The sequence below is a fragment of the Myotis nattereri genome, assembly GCF_964212035.1.
Source record: "Myotis nattereri genome assembly, chromosome: 20".
NCBI lineage: Eukaryota > Metazoa > Chordata > Mammalia > Chiroptera > Vespertilionidae > Myotis > Myotis nattereri.
The window spans coordinates 6,102,825-6,118,047 of NC_138096.1; the positions used below are offsets into that span (position 1 = coordinate 6,102,825).

The window sequence follows — 15,223 nt, forward strand, 5'->3', positions numbered from 1 at the left end:
AGGGGGCATGCAGGAGGCAGCCAATCAGTGATGAAAATTTAGTGCCTGACTTGAGATGTGCTTGCTATAAGCATAAAGTCCACATTGGTCTTTGCAAATTTACTACAAAAACAATATATACAAAACACCTTGTTAATTTTTCACACGGACGCTATATGGAAATGGTAATGCCTTGAATATATTTGATTAAATAAGATAGATTATTAAATTAATTTCAACTTCTTTGCTTTTTTAAATGGCTCTAGAATATATAAATTTACCTATGTGGCCTGCATTGTATTTCTCTTGGACAGGGCATCTCTAAGTGGTTTCCAAGAACCAAGCCTTTTGGTTTGCCAAAATCTTGCTCCTTTTGAATTAGTAATGGATCTTTTCCAAATCTCTTTGCTTTAATCATCCAGGATTCCAAAGAGTCGTCTCTTCTGGAGAGTAACAAGAAAAGGAAAGGCAGGTTAAAGAGCAGAGGAAGCAAAAGGAAGAAAGAAGATCTTCAGGAAGTAGATGGAGAAATAGAAGCCGTCCTGCAAAAGAAAGGTGCGATGCAGGTCTTGTGGGTGGTGGTGGCCGTGTTTGCTTTGAGGGAGGCATCACTCCTCCAGGCTGATTTGCTTGGGGGACCTTCCAGGTGCAGAGACATTTACTAGGAAATGTGTCAATAGCTAATGGATCTTTGTTTACTTAACAAGTATTAAATATAATTCAGAGTTACTACTGAATCACTAATCTTTCCACTTCCTCCCTTTTCGTTTACCAGCTCAAGCCAGGGGGCTAGACTTCCAGACCTCCAGCGTGAAGTTTGAAGATGTGGGAGGCAATGACGTGACACTAAAGGTTACTCAGATTCAGAATTTTACTTCCAGTGGGTATTGCAAATCAGTTATGCAGATCAAGTCCACTTCTTTGTCCCTGATAGGAAGTGGGTGTAGGAAGGAGACCGGGAAGGGTAGAAGAGCAAACCCAACTTGTACCCTGCAGGGTATTGAGGGATAAAAGCACCAGAATAGCTTCAACTTGCACGACTTTAATTGTAGTGTGCCTAAGCCACATGCTTTGTAAGTGCTGTTATTTAAAAGTAGTAATAATAATGGTTCCTGCTTATGTTTTAGTGTCTGCTCTATTCCAGTTACCCTGCTAGTTCAATACATCTGCAAGGTAGACATCAGGAAATGGAAGCTCAGCGAGGTTATTGCTGAAGTCATGCAGTCGGTACCAGAGCTGGAAGTCAAGCTCAGGTCTAAATCCAAAGCATATACTCTCCCTCCTATATTTTGCTGCTCCAAAGAATAGGACATTTCATTCCGCGTTGATTCTTTCTTCCTTGGCCTGGGAAAGACATCTCTGCTGTCTCCTCCCTGCTAGGAAGTCTGCAAGATGCTCATACACATGCGTCACCCGGAGGTGTACCAGCACCTGGGCGTCTCGCCCCCCCGTGGAGTTCTGCTTCACGGACCGCCAGGCTGCGGGAAGACATTACTGGCACATGCAATTGCTGGGGTGAGGTTTGCTGACACTTGGTGGCTTTTGTTATTTTTGTTGTTGTTTGTTTTTACTCTTTGGTTAACTTGAACCAGACTTGGCATGTTCTCAAGAGGACTGATTCCTCATTTTTTCACCTCTTTCATGCTGATGTTTGTGAGATGCTATTTTTTAAAAAGTCTTTATTGTTGAAAGTATTATGTCTCCTTCCCCCCTCCCCCATTAACCCCTTTGAGGTCCTCCCCCTCATACCTGCCCCGCCCTCCCCCCATACTGTTTTTTTATATCTGGCTATTTATATGGCAAGGATTAGGTGGGAAGCAAAATTATATAGCTGTGAACAACACCCCCTCTTTTTTTTTTTTTTCAACACATTTACATTTTACATTTTAGTTACTGCTCTTTCTCTTTAAGCCAGTGGTTCTAAAGAGCAGTGAAATAAGAGAACTAAGGATGTATTTTTTTTATGGAACTAAGTTTATTCAGGGTAATGGTCTTATACTGTTTTTCTAAAATAGATACTTGGCAAAATGAAAAGTTAGCAGTCTTATTTTAGTCCCATCAAATTTTTCAGAAACTGTAGTAGATGGTAAAATACAAAATGAGTCCTTCAATTTTAAGCACAGGGTGCTATACTGATCACTAATAGATTAGTGCTCTATGAGACTTTATATAGGAGAATTTGATGGATTTGCTTCACTTATTCATTTTTTGGAGAAATCAATTATGTGACTGCTATGTGCCAGATATTTGAAATATAGTGATAATTACAACAAACCCAATTTTTATCTTGAAGGAATTTTTCAGTCTAATATGGGAGACAGACATTACGCAGTCATTCATGCAAATAAATGTCTACATAGTTGCAACGGTAATAAATGAGAGACACAAAAAGTGCAGAATGCCGTATGATTGTTGAAACCCAAGTTAAGAGTTTGGAGCAAAGAAAATGTGATTGCGGAAATGGAATTTCAAGGTGAATGAGTAGGATTTAGGCAGGCTTGTCACCATTTGTCGGGTGGGAAGTGGTAGTTTCCTTCCTCTGCTTAAAGAGCCTGCCCTCTGACTAGTAACTGGCTACTCGTCTGGACTCAGGATAGAGCAATGCTAGTAGAGTGTGAGGGACAACTGTGTCACCACCCCTGCTATTTCCTCTTGAAAAGATAAATTTGTTTTGGTTCAGTTCTAAGTGGGGGGAAATCTCTCTGTTGATATTCCAGATCCTTTATTCAGAGATGATAACAGAGTTTTATAGTGACGTCTGTAAAGTAAAAACAAGTTATCTTGTCATTGTGTTGGAATAAAATCATAGATTTTAAAGTGTTCTATCGGACCAACACAAAAAGATATTTCTCAGGAAATTCGTCATTTTAAAATGTCATTATGAGAGAGGGACTGACTGCGGACAAAGTAGGGAAGTGAAAAATTCAAAAATTGATCGTTCTTTTATACATCTGTGCACAGGAACTTGACCTTCCAATTCTCAAAGTAGCTGCTACAGAGATTGTGTCTGGAGTATCTGGAGAATCTGAACAGAAGCTGAGAGAACTGTTTGAACAAGCTGTGGTGAGTCAGCTAATGAGTAATGTCACGTGGTCACATTGTATAAGGTTACACTGAAAACCCTGTTTTCTCCAGTGCCAGTATTTGTTACCCATTCACTTTTTTAAATATATTTTTATTGATTTCAGAGAGGAAGGGAAAGGGAGAGGGAGAGGGAGGGGGAGGGGGAGGGGGAGGGGGAGGGGGAGGGGGAGGGAGAGGGAGAGGGAGAGGGAGAGGAGGGAGAGGGAGAGGGAGAGGGAGAGAGGAGAGAGGAGAGAGAGAGAGAGAGAGAGAAACTTCAATGATGAGAGAGAATCATTGATGGCTGCATCCTGCACGCCCCCCACTGGTAATCAAGTCCAAAACCCGGGCATGTGCCCACCAGAATCAAACCTGGGACCCTTCAGTCCGAAGGCTGATGCTTTATCCACTGAGCCAATCCACCTAGGGCCCACTGGCCATTTTTTTGTAAACATAATTTTTGCTACTCATGATGGCAGAATCTTTACACTTGATCTTAGCCAAAGGCTGAGAAATGATGATGTAAATATTTAAAGTAGATTTACTGATACGGACCATGGGATAAAATAATCTGTTGATTCTGAAACCAAAGATAAATTGGTGTATGTTGAAAAGAGATTATCCTTGTGATAATTTTACTTTCACTTTTCACAATACAGGATTGCCAAACACCTTTTAAGCAATGTGAAAAATTTTAACAGAATGATCGCATTATAAAAGCAACCGTAGAAATACCAGCATAAACTCTTCTGTGGTTGCATAATTGAAGCTGTGAAAATAAAGTTTTGTCACAGGAGAAATTACAGCTTGGACTGTGTCCTGGTTGGAATTCATGTCATTAAATTTGTATGCTTAAGAACTTCTGAGAAAGATGATACTTGAGTCCAGTTAAAGTTTTCTCTTTCATACAGTGTCCTCGTTAATTGTCTGTACTTTCAGGTCTGAAGCATAGGTTCAATCTTTGTGCCACCCTTAGTAATTGTGGAATCTCAGACAAGATATTTAACTTCTCTGACCTTGAGCTTCCTTACTAGTAAACTAGGTTAATAGTACTACTCACATCTCATGGGTTGTTGAAAGCAGCGGATGAGAGGATTCTTCTGAAACCTTTCATGTGGTGTCTGACCTGTGTTCTCTGGAACTTCTCATGCAGCTGGCTCACGTGTCCATAGTCTAAGTGCTTCTCTGCGAACACGGTCATCGGGGGCTGGGAGGAGAACCAGCCAGTGAGGGGCCAAATCTCTCTTCTTTTAAATTGTGTGGTTTTGAGTCTTAGCCAGGCTCAGAGTCTGACTCAGCATAATCAGTGTCACTCCCACCCACTGAGTAACTCAGAATGAGCTGTGCTTTAGCTTATATATATAGATATTTTTATCTAAGTTTTTATTTTAACTGATCCCTATCTATTTGTCTCTGTTTTTATTGGGGTAGATATGTTTACCTTACCATTTTAAACATTTTGGAGTGTACACTTCTGTGGCATGAAGTACACTCACATTGCTCTGTAACCATCACCCTCCTCCATCTTCAGAAGTTTTCATCTTTCCAAACTGAAGCTCTACCCATTAAACCCTCTAACTCCCCATTTCCCCCTGCTTCCAGCACCTGACAACTGCCATTCTACTTCTGTCTCTCCCAGTTTGACTACTCCAGGTAGTCGGTTGCTTATATTACACCCTAACTTATTCTACCTTAACTCTTATCTAGTTTATATTCTTTAAAATGCTCATTCTCCACACTGATGCCTGGGAGCTTGGCCACCCTTCCTGAGTCAGTGTCATCTTCAAAGTCAGCCACTTGCAGTTTCAGCGTGGGATGACGCTTAAGTTCTGGAGATGGTTGGATGGCTGCACAGGGCATGAGCATATTCAATGCCATTAAACTGTGCCCTAAAAATGGTTACGATAGTAATTTTATGGATATTTTACTACATAAAAACAAATAAAAAATAAAGCTTTTAGTCTTCTTAAATGCCACTTATATAGCAGATTCTAGGGAAAGGCTTAGATATTTTTACATTGGCAGGAACACATATAACATTTGTAAGTTTAGGTTTTTTTATTTAAAGCTTATAAACTTGTAATTTATATATTGTAGCATAGCAAACATGCCTAATTTACAAAAGAATTGTGGTCGATTTAGCATCACAAAACATGGATTGATGAGAAGACTTTAAATGTGTTCTCTTACATGGAGTCTCTTTTAAGCATCTTGCTTCTCTTAAGTCAGATAAGTCATACACTGTGACTGCCTTCAGGGTTACTGTTTTGGTGAATGAGACTTGAACATGAAGATTTTTAAAACTGTATAGTTAATGATGCTGCAGTATAGGAAATATATTTATGATTGTCTTTTGTGATATTCTTGTTTCTAGTCAAATGCTCCCTGTATTCTTTTTATTGATGAAATTGATGCCATTACCCCCAAAAGAGAAGTTGCTTCAAAAGATATGGAACGAAGAATTGTAGCCCAGCTCCTAACCTGCATGGATGGTCAGTTTAAAATGATGAATTCGCTTTGAGAGAATAAATTGTCTTTGTTTTTAATAGTGTAAGTAATATGTGAGGATATAAAACATTCAAATAGAATAAAACTCAGAGTTAAAAATAGAAATCTTTTTTTTTTCCCCATAAAAAAATTACATCATTAATATTTTAGTTTTTGGAGTGTAACTTAGTTACTTTTAATGAGTTTACACAAATGTATAAACACACTAACATATTATTTTTGCTTTTCACAATATTGTGATTGCACCATACACATTGTTTTGTAATTTGTATCTTAAACATGTCTTGGGAATGTTACCATTTCAGTGCAATTATATTCTTTTTTTTTTTTAATCCTCACCCAAGGATATGCTTTTATTGGTAAAAAACAGTTGAGAGAAATAATACTTATGAAAGACTCACTAGGCCCTGTATTCTGTCTGTGCCTAAAAATTTAGCTGTGGATTAAGCCAGAGCAACTGAAGACTGTATTGTGTCCCCCCATCTCAGATTAATGCCGTGAGTCTATTTGAAGACATATACTCTTCTGTCTTGCCCAGACTCCATGTTGTTGGACTGCTCACCTTGTGCTTCCGCTCACACCTTTCCTCCCATGTAGGATTTCATTAGCGTAACGCTGCTTATCAAGTATCCTGCCCTGCGAGAATGGAATGTCCCCTTGTCCATCCACTCTCCATTATTCCTCAGCCATCATGTCACTGTGGTGCCTTTTTTAAAAATATATTTTTATTGATTTCGGAGAGGAAGGGAGAGGGAGAGAAATAGAAACATCAATGATGAGAATCATTGATCAGCTGCCTCCTGCACGCCCCCAACTGGGGATCAAGCCCACAACCCGGGCACGTGCCCTTGACCAGAATTGAACCTGGGACCCTTCAGTCTGCTGTCTGATGCTCTCCCCACTGAGCCAAACCAGCTAGGGCTGTGGTGCTTTGTTTATACCTGTTGTTAGATTGTGAGCTGCTTGAGGACCATTTGTATTTATCTTCCTCACGTATCAGGCATTTAGTAAATGTTAGTTTTATGTATATATATATGTATATTTTGCTGTTAAAATGTGTAATACTTTCTCTCTAACCATTTAAATGACTCACGTAAGCATTATTGTCCTCATTGTCAAGTGTCTTGTTCACCACTCACCCTGTGTCTGCTTCTTATTAGATCTGAATAATGTGGCTGCTACAGCTCAGGTCCTAGTCATTGGAGCTACTAACCGGCCAGACTCATTGGACCCTGCTTTGAGACGCGCAGGAAGGTTCGACCAGGAAATATGCCTCGGTATCCCCGATGAAGCATCCAGGGAAAGGTATGCTCTTAGAGAATGAACAAGTGTGCCACTGTGTCATCTGAATGAATGCTTTGAAATTGAGGGGTGAAAAGCATGTCGCCTTGTTTTCTCTCTCCCTCTCTCTCTCTCTCTCTCTCTCTCTCTCGCTCTCCAGTTAAATTGATTTGGAAAGGGAAGAAGCCCACATTAAATGAATGCTTTAAGAAAATAATTTGCTCATCAATAGGGTAATTGTTTCAGACTTTTTTCAGCAGTAATAATGGACTTACATACCTCTATACTTATTTGTCCATTATTAACAGTGGCTTGCATTTTTACTTTGGCTGGTCAGCTTAGGGCAGTGTCTAGAGCAGGGGTGGGCAAACTTTTTGACTCGAGGGCCACAATGGGTTCTTAAACTGGACCGGAGGGCCGGAACAAAAGCATGGATGGAGTGTTTGTGTGAACTAATATAAATTCAAAGTAAGCATCATTACATAAAAGGGTACGGTCTTTTCTTTTCTTTTAGTTTTGTTAATTTCAAACGGGCCGGATCCGGCCCGCGGGCCGTAGTTTGCCCACGGCTGGTCTGGAGTATGGAATAGAGCAGTGTTCACTGGTCCACATGGGGGTGCAATCTGAGTACCATACCTTAACCTGTTGCACTAACCTGCCTAAGACCAGAGTTTCTAGGAAAAAGAATGAAATGGCTGCCAGAGAGTTGAAACCTGGGTTTTGTTATAGACCAGCCCTTCCTAGTCATTGGTGTTGAATGTCAGCAGAGCAAAGACATGTCCACCGAATGACTAAAAATACCTCAGGGGGCTCTCTTTAGGAGTAGAAATCTAGTAAAGAAATATTTTGAAATACTGTATTTCAAATAAATATATTCAGTGACTGGTTTTCACTGGTAGGTTAGGAATCTGAATTTTCCCTCCGTCTTTTCTACAGGATACTTCAAACGCTGTGCAGAAAACTCAGACTTCCGGAAACGTTCCAGTTTCGCCACTTGGCTCACCTCACGCCCGGCTTCGTGGGTGCGGACCTGATGGCGCTCTGCCGGGAGGCAGCCATGTGCGCCGTCAGCCGGGTCCTGATGCGGCCGCAGGATGCACCGAAGGAAGAGCCTGAGACGGAAGGTTTTCCACTCGAAGGAGGCCGGGGAGAAAGGACGGGAACCGAGCCCACTTACACAGCGCGGGTGCTTTCCAGACAGGTACCTACACTGCCCTTCAGATGCTCTGCATTGGCGTGACCTTCCCCGCAAGCGTCGTCATCGTCGAGGTTTATGATTTTCTGTTGTCTTGGCATTTTATCTTTAGAATAATTAGAAGTTATGCCCAGAATGTCTGTAATTTCAAAATTACAGTTGGTTGGTTGGTGTTTTTCTTTTTGTTTATCCTGAATAAATTCATTTTACAATAATGATTATGACATTCTGGAGCAGGGGTTGGCAGACTATGGGCCTTCATCCTACCAGCTGTTTTTGTAAATGAACGTTGTATTGGAACACAGCTGTGGTCATTTATTTACATGTTGTCTATTTCCGCTCTCACCTTTCACAGCAGACTGTACACAGGAGTCCTGCAGCAGAGACGTGTGCTCTTTTGCCCAGGGGTCCTCAAACTACGGCCCGCGGGCCACATGCAAATACAAATACTGTATTTGTTCCCATTTTGTTTTTTTACTTCAAAATAAGATATGTGCAGTGTGCATAGGAGTTTGTTCATAGTTTTTTTTTAAACTATAGTCCGGCCCTCCAACAGTCTAAGGGACAGTGAACTGGCCCCCTGTTTAAAAAGTTTGAGGACCCCTGCTCTAGCCCTTCATGGAAGTGTGCTGACTCCTCTTAGAGCATTGGGCACTCAGTTCTACTTCCTGGTTACCTTCCTGGTTAGGCGGACTAGGAAGTGCTGGCACAACCACACTTCATCTCTAGCTGCAGGCGGTTCTGGGTGACAGTCCTATGAATGTGAGAGGGGCATTGATCAGTCTAGGTCACTGTTAAAATTTTGAGTTTTGTAAATCACGAAACCTCAAAATAACGTTTTTACAGCGTTTGAAGGTTTGCACAGGGGGTGTCTACGTATGATATAATTTGATCCATGTAACTTTGCCAAGTAAATATCATTACTTTCCTCATTTTATAATCAGAGAAACTAAGGTTAAGAGATTGTGACTTGCCTAAGGCCCTACTCCCTCTACTTTCCAGAACAGGAACTTAGATCTACTAGTAGGTCTTTGGTTTTTCAAATTATTTTTTTCTTACTCATTTGGAACCACAATTTTATCTGTTAAAAATATAAATATATCCCTTTTATAATGTTGCATATAGGTTAGGATTTTATAAATTGAATTATTCAGAGTTACTCTTTATACTTGTCCTTTCATTTTCTTCACAAGACAAGAAATCTGCCTTTGAAGTTCAAGACTGAAATTTTACTGCCATCAGAGTAACTTTGTTTAAATTTCACCAGAATTCAGCTGCTCTTAAATATTTATAAATGAAAAATGGAAATAACGTGGTTATTGAAATGAATCTGTGCCAGCTGCATATATTTGCTGTAGCTAGCTGTAGTATAGGATGCAAGTCATTCTTCCGTATTTGAGTATAATTGGTGTTCCTTTCCTTGCCCAAATTAAATTATCTATTTAGAATAAAGTTAACTTCTTGTGTCAGTGGAGATGATTATTAAAATGCTTAGAAGTTTACTGTAGCTTGCAGAAATATTACAGAAATAATTTTTAAAAGTACAAAAAGTAATGTTTCAACAAACTTAGTGATTTTTCTTTTCTTCTCCCAATGGCTCCCGCTAAGGATGAACTGCAGAGTCTGCTGAGGTTGCTACGAAACCAGGATCCCCTCTCGGAGGAGCAGCTGCAAGGACTGTGCATTGAGTTGAATGACTTCATTGTCGCTCTGTCCTCAGTCCAGCCCTCTGCCAAAAGGGAAGGCTTTGTCACAGTCCCCAACGTGACATGGGCAGATGTTGGTGCCCTGGAAGACATTCGAGAGGAGCTCACCATGGCAATATTGGTAGGTATGTCTGTGGCTAAATGCCGCTGGCACGTGTGATGGGTACATGACCACACGTTTGTAGTAGGTTGTACATGTTCTGTGGTAGTAACATTAATCCCCCAATGATGGTTTTTCATTTTTCTGAGATCTTTTTTAGACTTACTCTGTTGGTTGTGCGTGAATTCTGTGAGAGTAAGTAAAAATGAAAGTTTAGGTTTCAACCAAGACCAAATGGTTGGAGAAAGACTTTCTGAACTTAGTCAAGCTCACGAGGGTCACAGCAGTTTAATGCCCATGAAACTTAGGATTTTTCTTTACTCTTTTTCACACTGCTGATCATTTGAGGGTTCATGAATGAAGTGTGATCTCTGCAGAGATGTGTAACTATTGAGAGAGAAAATGCATGGAGGTTACAGCGAACAGGTGGTTCTGGCTTTTGACTACGTAGAGCACTGCTGCTTCTGGTTTCTTAAAGGAGGACATTGCCTATAATTCTTATAGCCTGGAAATTGAGATAATTTTTTTAGAAACCTTTATGTTCAAAATGTTTTCAGAGCTTACATTTTAAGTATGGATTCCTCAGAGCAGGGACTTTTGTGTTTCCCACCGTATACCTCATGCCTGGAGCAGGTGAGCACTTGGTCCCGGCACTGTTCGTCCCTTCGGGCCTCGTGATCAGTGCTGAAAGGGGGCCTCTGGAGAGCACGTGACACGCAGTATAAAAGGATGCTTGTAACGGATCACTGCGGTTCTGCTTCCAGGCACCAGTACGTAACCCAGATCAGTTCCAAGCTCTCGGGTTGGTGACTCCGGCCGGAGTCCTCCTCGCCGGTCCTCCCGGCTGTGGGAAAACGCTGCTGGCGAAGGTATGGTATATCACTAAATGCCCTTTCTTAATGCTTCTAGTACCTCTACAAGGCATTGCTGTCAAGAAGTTCGAGAACAGAGGAGGGGGTGAGAACATCACAGTCTTGGTCTGCACCTTGTACAACACTTTTAAGAAAACATGGCCAGAAAGAAGGCCCTGCCTGCTAAACTGTGAATCCACCAGGTGGAAGCCATCCCCTGCCTGGGTGCCTTACAATGTTTGTTTTTAATCTTGCCTGACAGCGAGTGCGAGATTCGTGATGCTGCCCATGAAAAATTCAGTTATGTCCACTATATTTCATTTGGAGGCCAAAGAAGATTTCTGATCATTTCAGGAACTATTGGGGGTTTTGATGGGTTAAATCTTAGGTACCTGGCATTTAGATGTTGAAAACCTAATGTGAATGAGTCAGACTTCATTAGATGTGTATCCTGACTCTCCCTTGCTTAATGAGTTGAGAGATAGGAGACTTACGAAATTGGCAGCAGGAAAGACAAAGATTGAGAGAGAGGATAATCTTCATGTTGAGCAATTTTTGGTGGCGGAGCATGCATGCATTCATGGTTCAGCAGGTATTTATTGAGCTACTGACTTTGCCAGAAATTGTTCCCGGTGCTAGGGATAAACTAGTGAACCTGTGCTAATAGAATTTATTGTCTGTTTGGAAGGGGCAGGCAGTAAACAAAAACAAAACTACAGATTCAGCTAAGTTATAAAGGAAATAAACAGATTGTTATGATGGATTGATTGGGAGATGGCTATTGTAGGTATGGTATTCAAGAGATGGTAATATTTTTTTTTTTTCATTGATTTCAGCGAGGAAGGGAAAGAGAGATAGAAACATCAATGATGAGAGAGAATCATTGATCTGCTGCCTCCTGCACGCCCCCCACTGGTGATCAAGCCTGCAACCCAGGCATGTGCCCTTGACCTGAATTGAACCCAGGACCCTTCAGTCCGCAGGCTGGCGCTCTATCTACTGAGCCAAACCAGCTAGGGCAAGGGATGGTGATATTTAAGAGTCCTGAAGAAGCCCTAACTGGTTTGGCTCAGTGGATAGAGCATCAGCCTATGGACTGAAGAGTCCCAGGTTCAATTCCTGTTAAGGGCCTGTGCTGGGTTGCGGGCTCGATCCCCAGTAGGGGGAGAGCAGGAGGCAGCCAATCAATGATTCTCATCATTGATGTTTCAGCCTCTCTCTCCCTCTCCTTTTCTCTCTGAAATCAATTTTTTTTAAAAAGTATTTAAAAAATAGCCCATTAATACTGACCCTTAGTAGAGGCTTAAATTGATTTTTTTACATTTTGGTTAATGAATGAATGATTGCTTTCGTTGGGCAGGGTATTTCTTGATACAGAGATGATGATCTTTCATTAGAATTCCAAGCTAGGGCTACACATGTATAACATTTACATAAATATTTAGTGTCCCTTTCCTCTGATTTCTAGTCTTCATGATTCTTAGAAAGTTTTAGGTTGACATTTCTTTTTCTTCATTTCTCTTTTTCCCATAAGTCTCCTCTCCTTCTAATTAGAAAGAAGCAACTATAAAAGTGGGAAAATAGAGTATACACCACAAGAAATCCCCATGTTATCATAAATGATTGTTATTATTCTATTGTATATTTGTCTTATTTGTATCTCTTTGCTTCCTTTTCCTAGGCTGTTGCAAATGAGTCTGGACTAAATTTTATATCTGTCAAAGGCCCAGAATTACTAAATATGGTAAGTTGTGGCATTTGCCATTGTTTAGATAAGGAAGGTAATGATCTTTCAAATTACAGGGTAGAATGTCTTCATATTTTTGAAACAATTGTCAAATTTTGGTGAAATCACCTCTGTGGGAAAGAAGAATTGGAACCTTACTCTGCTGTACGTGGTATATGTACTTTCTTAATTAAGTCTGGTAACTTCTGAGTCTCGGTTTTCTCACCTGCAAAATGGAAATAATTGTAACAATTAACATTTTAAAGAGTTTGCTCTGTACCATACATTTTTAAAGCACTTGGCATACATTATTCTTCAACAACCCTGTGAGACACAAATTCTTGTTTCCTCTGATTCACAGATGAGGAAACTTAAGTTTAGGGGGTGGAGGAGGAGAAGGGAGGGATAAATCGTGAGGGAAGGAGACTTGACTTGGGGTGGTAAACACAATGCAGTATACAGGTGATGCACTGTAGAACTGTGTACCTGAAGCCTATGTAATTTTATTAACCAGCGTCACCCCCAATATATTCAGGTAAAAAAAAGAAACCTAAATTTGGGGGTTTTATATAACGTGGTCAGAGTCTGCCAGCCAGGAAGCAGTAAAGCTAAGGTTTGAATCTGGGTTGTCTGACTCCTGGGTCTGCTTTCCTTGTCCTAGTGTTGTGTGCCTCAAATGAGTTAAGTATTAACAAATAAAAATACTCTGGGGAAAAGAAATCACTAAAGTGATATATAATAATTTCTTTCAGCACTTAAGCAATTTATATCTCAAATTTAAGAGACTGAATTTATTTCCTGTCCATTCTGTAACATTTAAACAGACACAATGAGAATGTTATCATTTGTTTGAAAAGGCTTTTTAGTCCTGGCAGGTGTGGCTCAGTTGGTTGAGCGTTGTCCCATGTACAAAGAAGTCACCAGTTTAATTCCTGGTCGGGTCACATGCCTGGGTTGCTGGCTCGATCCCCAGTAGGGGGCATGCAGGAGGCAGCAGTTTGATGTTTCTCATATTGATGTTTCTTCAACCTTGTCAGTGCAACCAAACAGTGTAAAAGAACTGACAGAACGACTTTGGACTTGGTACTCAGAAGGTCATTATTAACTTCAGGGGTAATATTTTCAGTGTTTTAGAAAGCCAGGTTATGATTGAGAACTGAATGGCAAAGGAGGACTTAGAGATAAGTATACGATCCTTATTTGAAGTATTTCTTAAAGGCCAAGATAGGGGTTTTTCTTTTGTTTGCTTATTTCTAATCAGTGTTGTCTTTGTTAAGATTGATTTTAATCTGTCCTTTGGCCTAGGTTTACCTTCCCCTAAATTAAATTTCCTTTTACATAGTCATTTTGGTTTGCTATATCTGAAGTCCTTTGCCAGCTATATTGATTATTCTTTTCCATCCCCATTTGAAACTTTATTGAACTTTGTCTCTCCCAACCCACTGATACCTTTTCTTTTTCTTTTTTTTTTACTGATTTCAGAGAGGAAGGGAGAGGGAGAGAGAGAGTGAAACATTAATGATGAGAGAGAATCATTGATTGGTTGCCTCCTGTACACCCTCTACTGGGGATCGAGGCTGCAGCCCAGGCATGTACCCTTGACCAGAATTGAACCCAGGACCCTTTACTCCGCAGGCCGGCGCTCTATCCACTGAACAAAACCAGATAGGGCCTGATACCTTTTCTTTAAAAATATCTACTAAATATTTTGGTTTAGTTACCCAAATAAAATTTTTGCTAAATTAGATTTTTCAGGGAACTAAATTGTTCTACTGCATTTGTATACTGCACAGGATATTATGATCAGAGAAAAATTTGAAACGGTCCTGACTTCTACTTTCCAGTACTTTACGATATGATACAATGAACATGGAAGAGCTCACAGTTGCAATAGTATAAAAATGCTCTAAGAGCAAAGAAGGGAGTAATGGGTGTCTTTTCAAATGCAAGAACTATTTGGTGGTAGGTTGGGAAAGCAGCTCAAGTAAGGGAAGCAAAATGAGCTAAAGTACAAAGAAAAGTCCAGGATACATGTGAGGGAAAGACAGCTCTATTCAAATGAGAAAACAGATACTTTAATCACTGTCATCTGTGATGCAGTCTATTCCTTAATTACTTTATTATGACCATATAGTCATAAAATAACATCAGAGATACTTTATGATAGGAGATTGTTGGCATCAGATTCTGTTTTACCTAGCAGTTTTATTACAACAAAAAAGCAGTTTTATTATTTCTTAAACTAGTTTGAAATTTTATAAGAACAATTTCTTATACCTAGCTAAAAGGGAAACCATATTCTTATGTGTAACTTTTTATTTTAATTGTCCTAATGTTATATATAGCTGCTAGTGAGTTGCTGTTATTTCTTGACTGATCTTAATATTTTGTAGTTTGATTTTGATTTTTACATACATTATGCCATATAACAGCTGTTAAGTTCCCAGCTGGCTCAGTTTGCCTCTCCTGATGCTTTATGACAAAATAGCTCTTCCTTGAGCAAGATGATGTACAAATGACAGTAGAACAGTAAATTGTCTTGTTAGCATTTAAAATACTCTTTGAATTAATGAGAATTATTGCTGGGTATTTTATATGCATAAAACTTAGGAGGTCACTTCTAAAATAGAATTGTGAGATTTTTTTTTTGATCTAGAGAAGACATTACATTGCATTTAGACTTCATTTTATAAATGAGGACATTTATAAGCTTAAATAATAGCTAATTTTATTAAATTGAACCACATACAACTGACTATTCTTATTGGCCAGAAATGGGCAAATACCAGTAGTTGCCTATGACTCAACCTAATA

At 39.9% G+C, this 15,223-nt stretch overlaps 1 protein-coding gene across 2 annotated transcripts in view; it reads left to right on the forward strand.

The window, feature by feature from the left end:
* NVL (nuclear VCP like) overlaps positions 1-15,223 on the forward strand; it is a 46,989-nt gene that overhangs the window by 9,440 nt on the left and 22,326 nt on the right. For both annotated transcript variants that reach the window (XM_081114354.1, XM_081114353.1), the window contains exons 7-16: positions 402-534; positions 755-831; positions 1,360-1,494; positions 2,941-3,042; positions 5,417-5,534; positions 6,711-6,855; positions 7,768-8,032; positions 9,635-9,853; positions 10,597-10,701; positions 12,365-12,427. In XM_081114354.1, the coding sequence (XP_080970480.1) occupies positions 402-534; positions 755-831; positions 1,360-1,494; positions 2,941-3,042; positions 5,417-5,534; positions 6,711-6,855; positions 7,768-8,032; positions 9,635-9,853; positions 10,597-10,701; positions 12,365-12,427 (1,362 nt within the window). The remainder of the gene's footprint in view (positions 1-401; positions 535-754; positions 832-1,359; positions 1,495-2,940; positions 3,043-5,416; positions 5,535-6,710; positions 6,856-7,767; positions 8,033-9,634; positions 9,854-10,596; positions 10,702-12,364; positions 12,428-15,223) is intronic.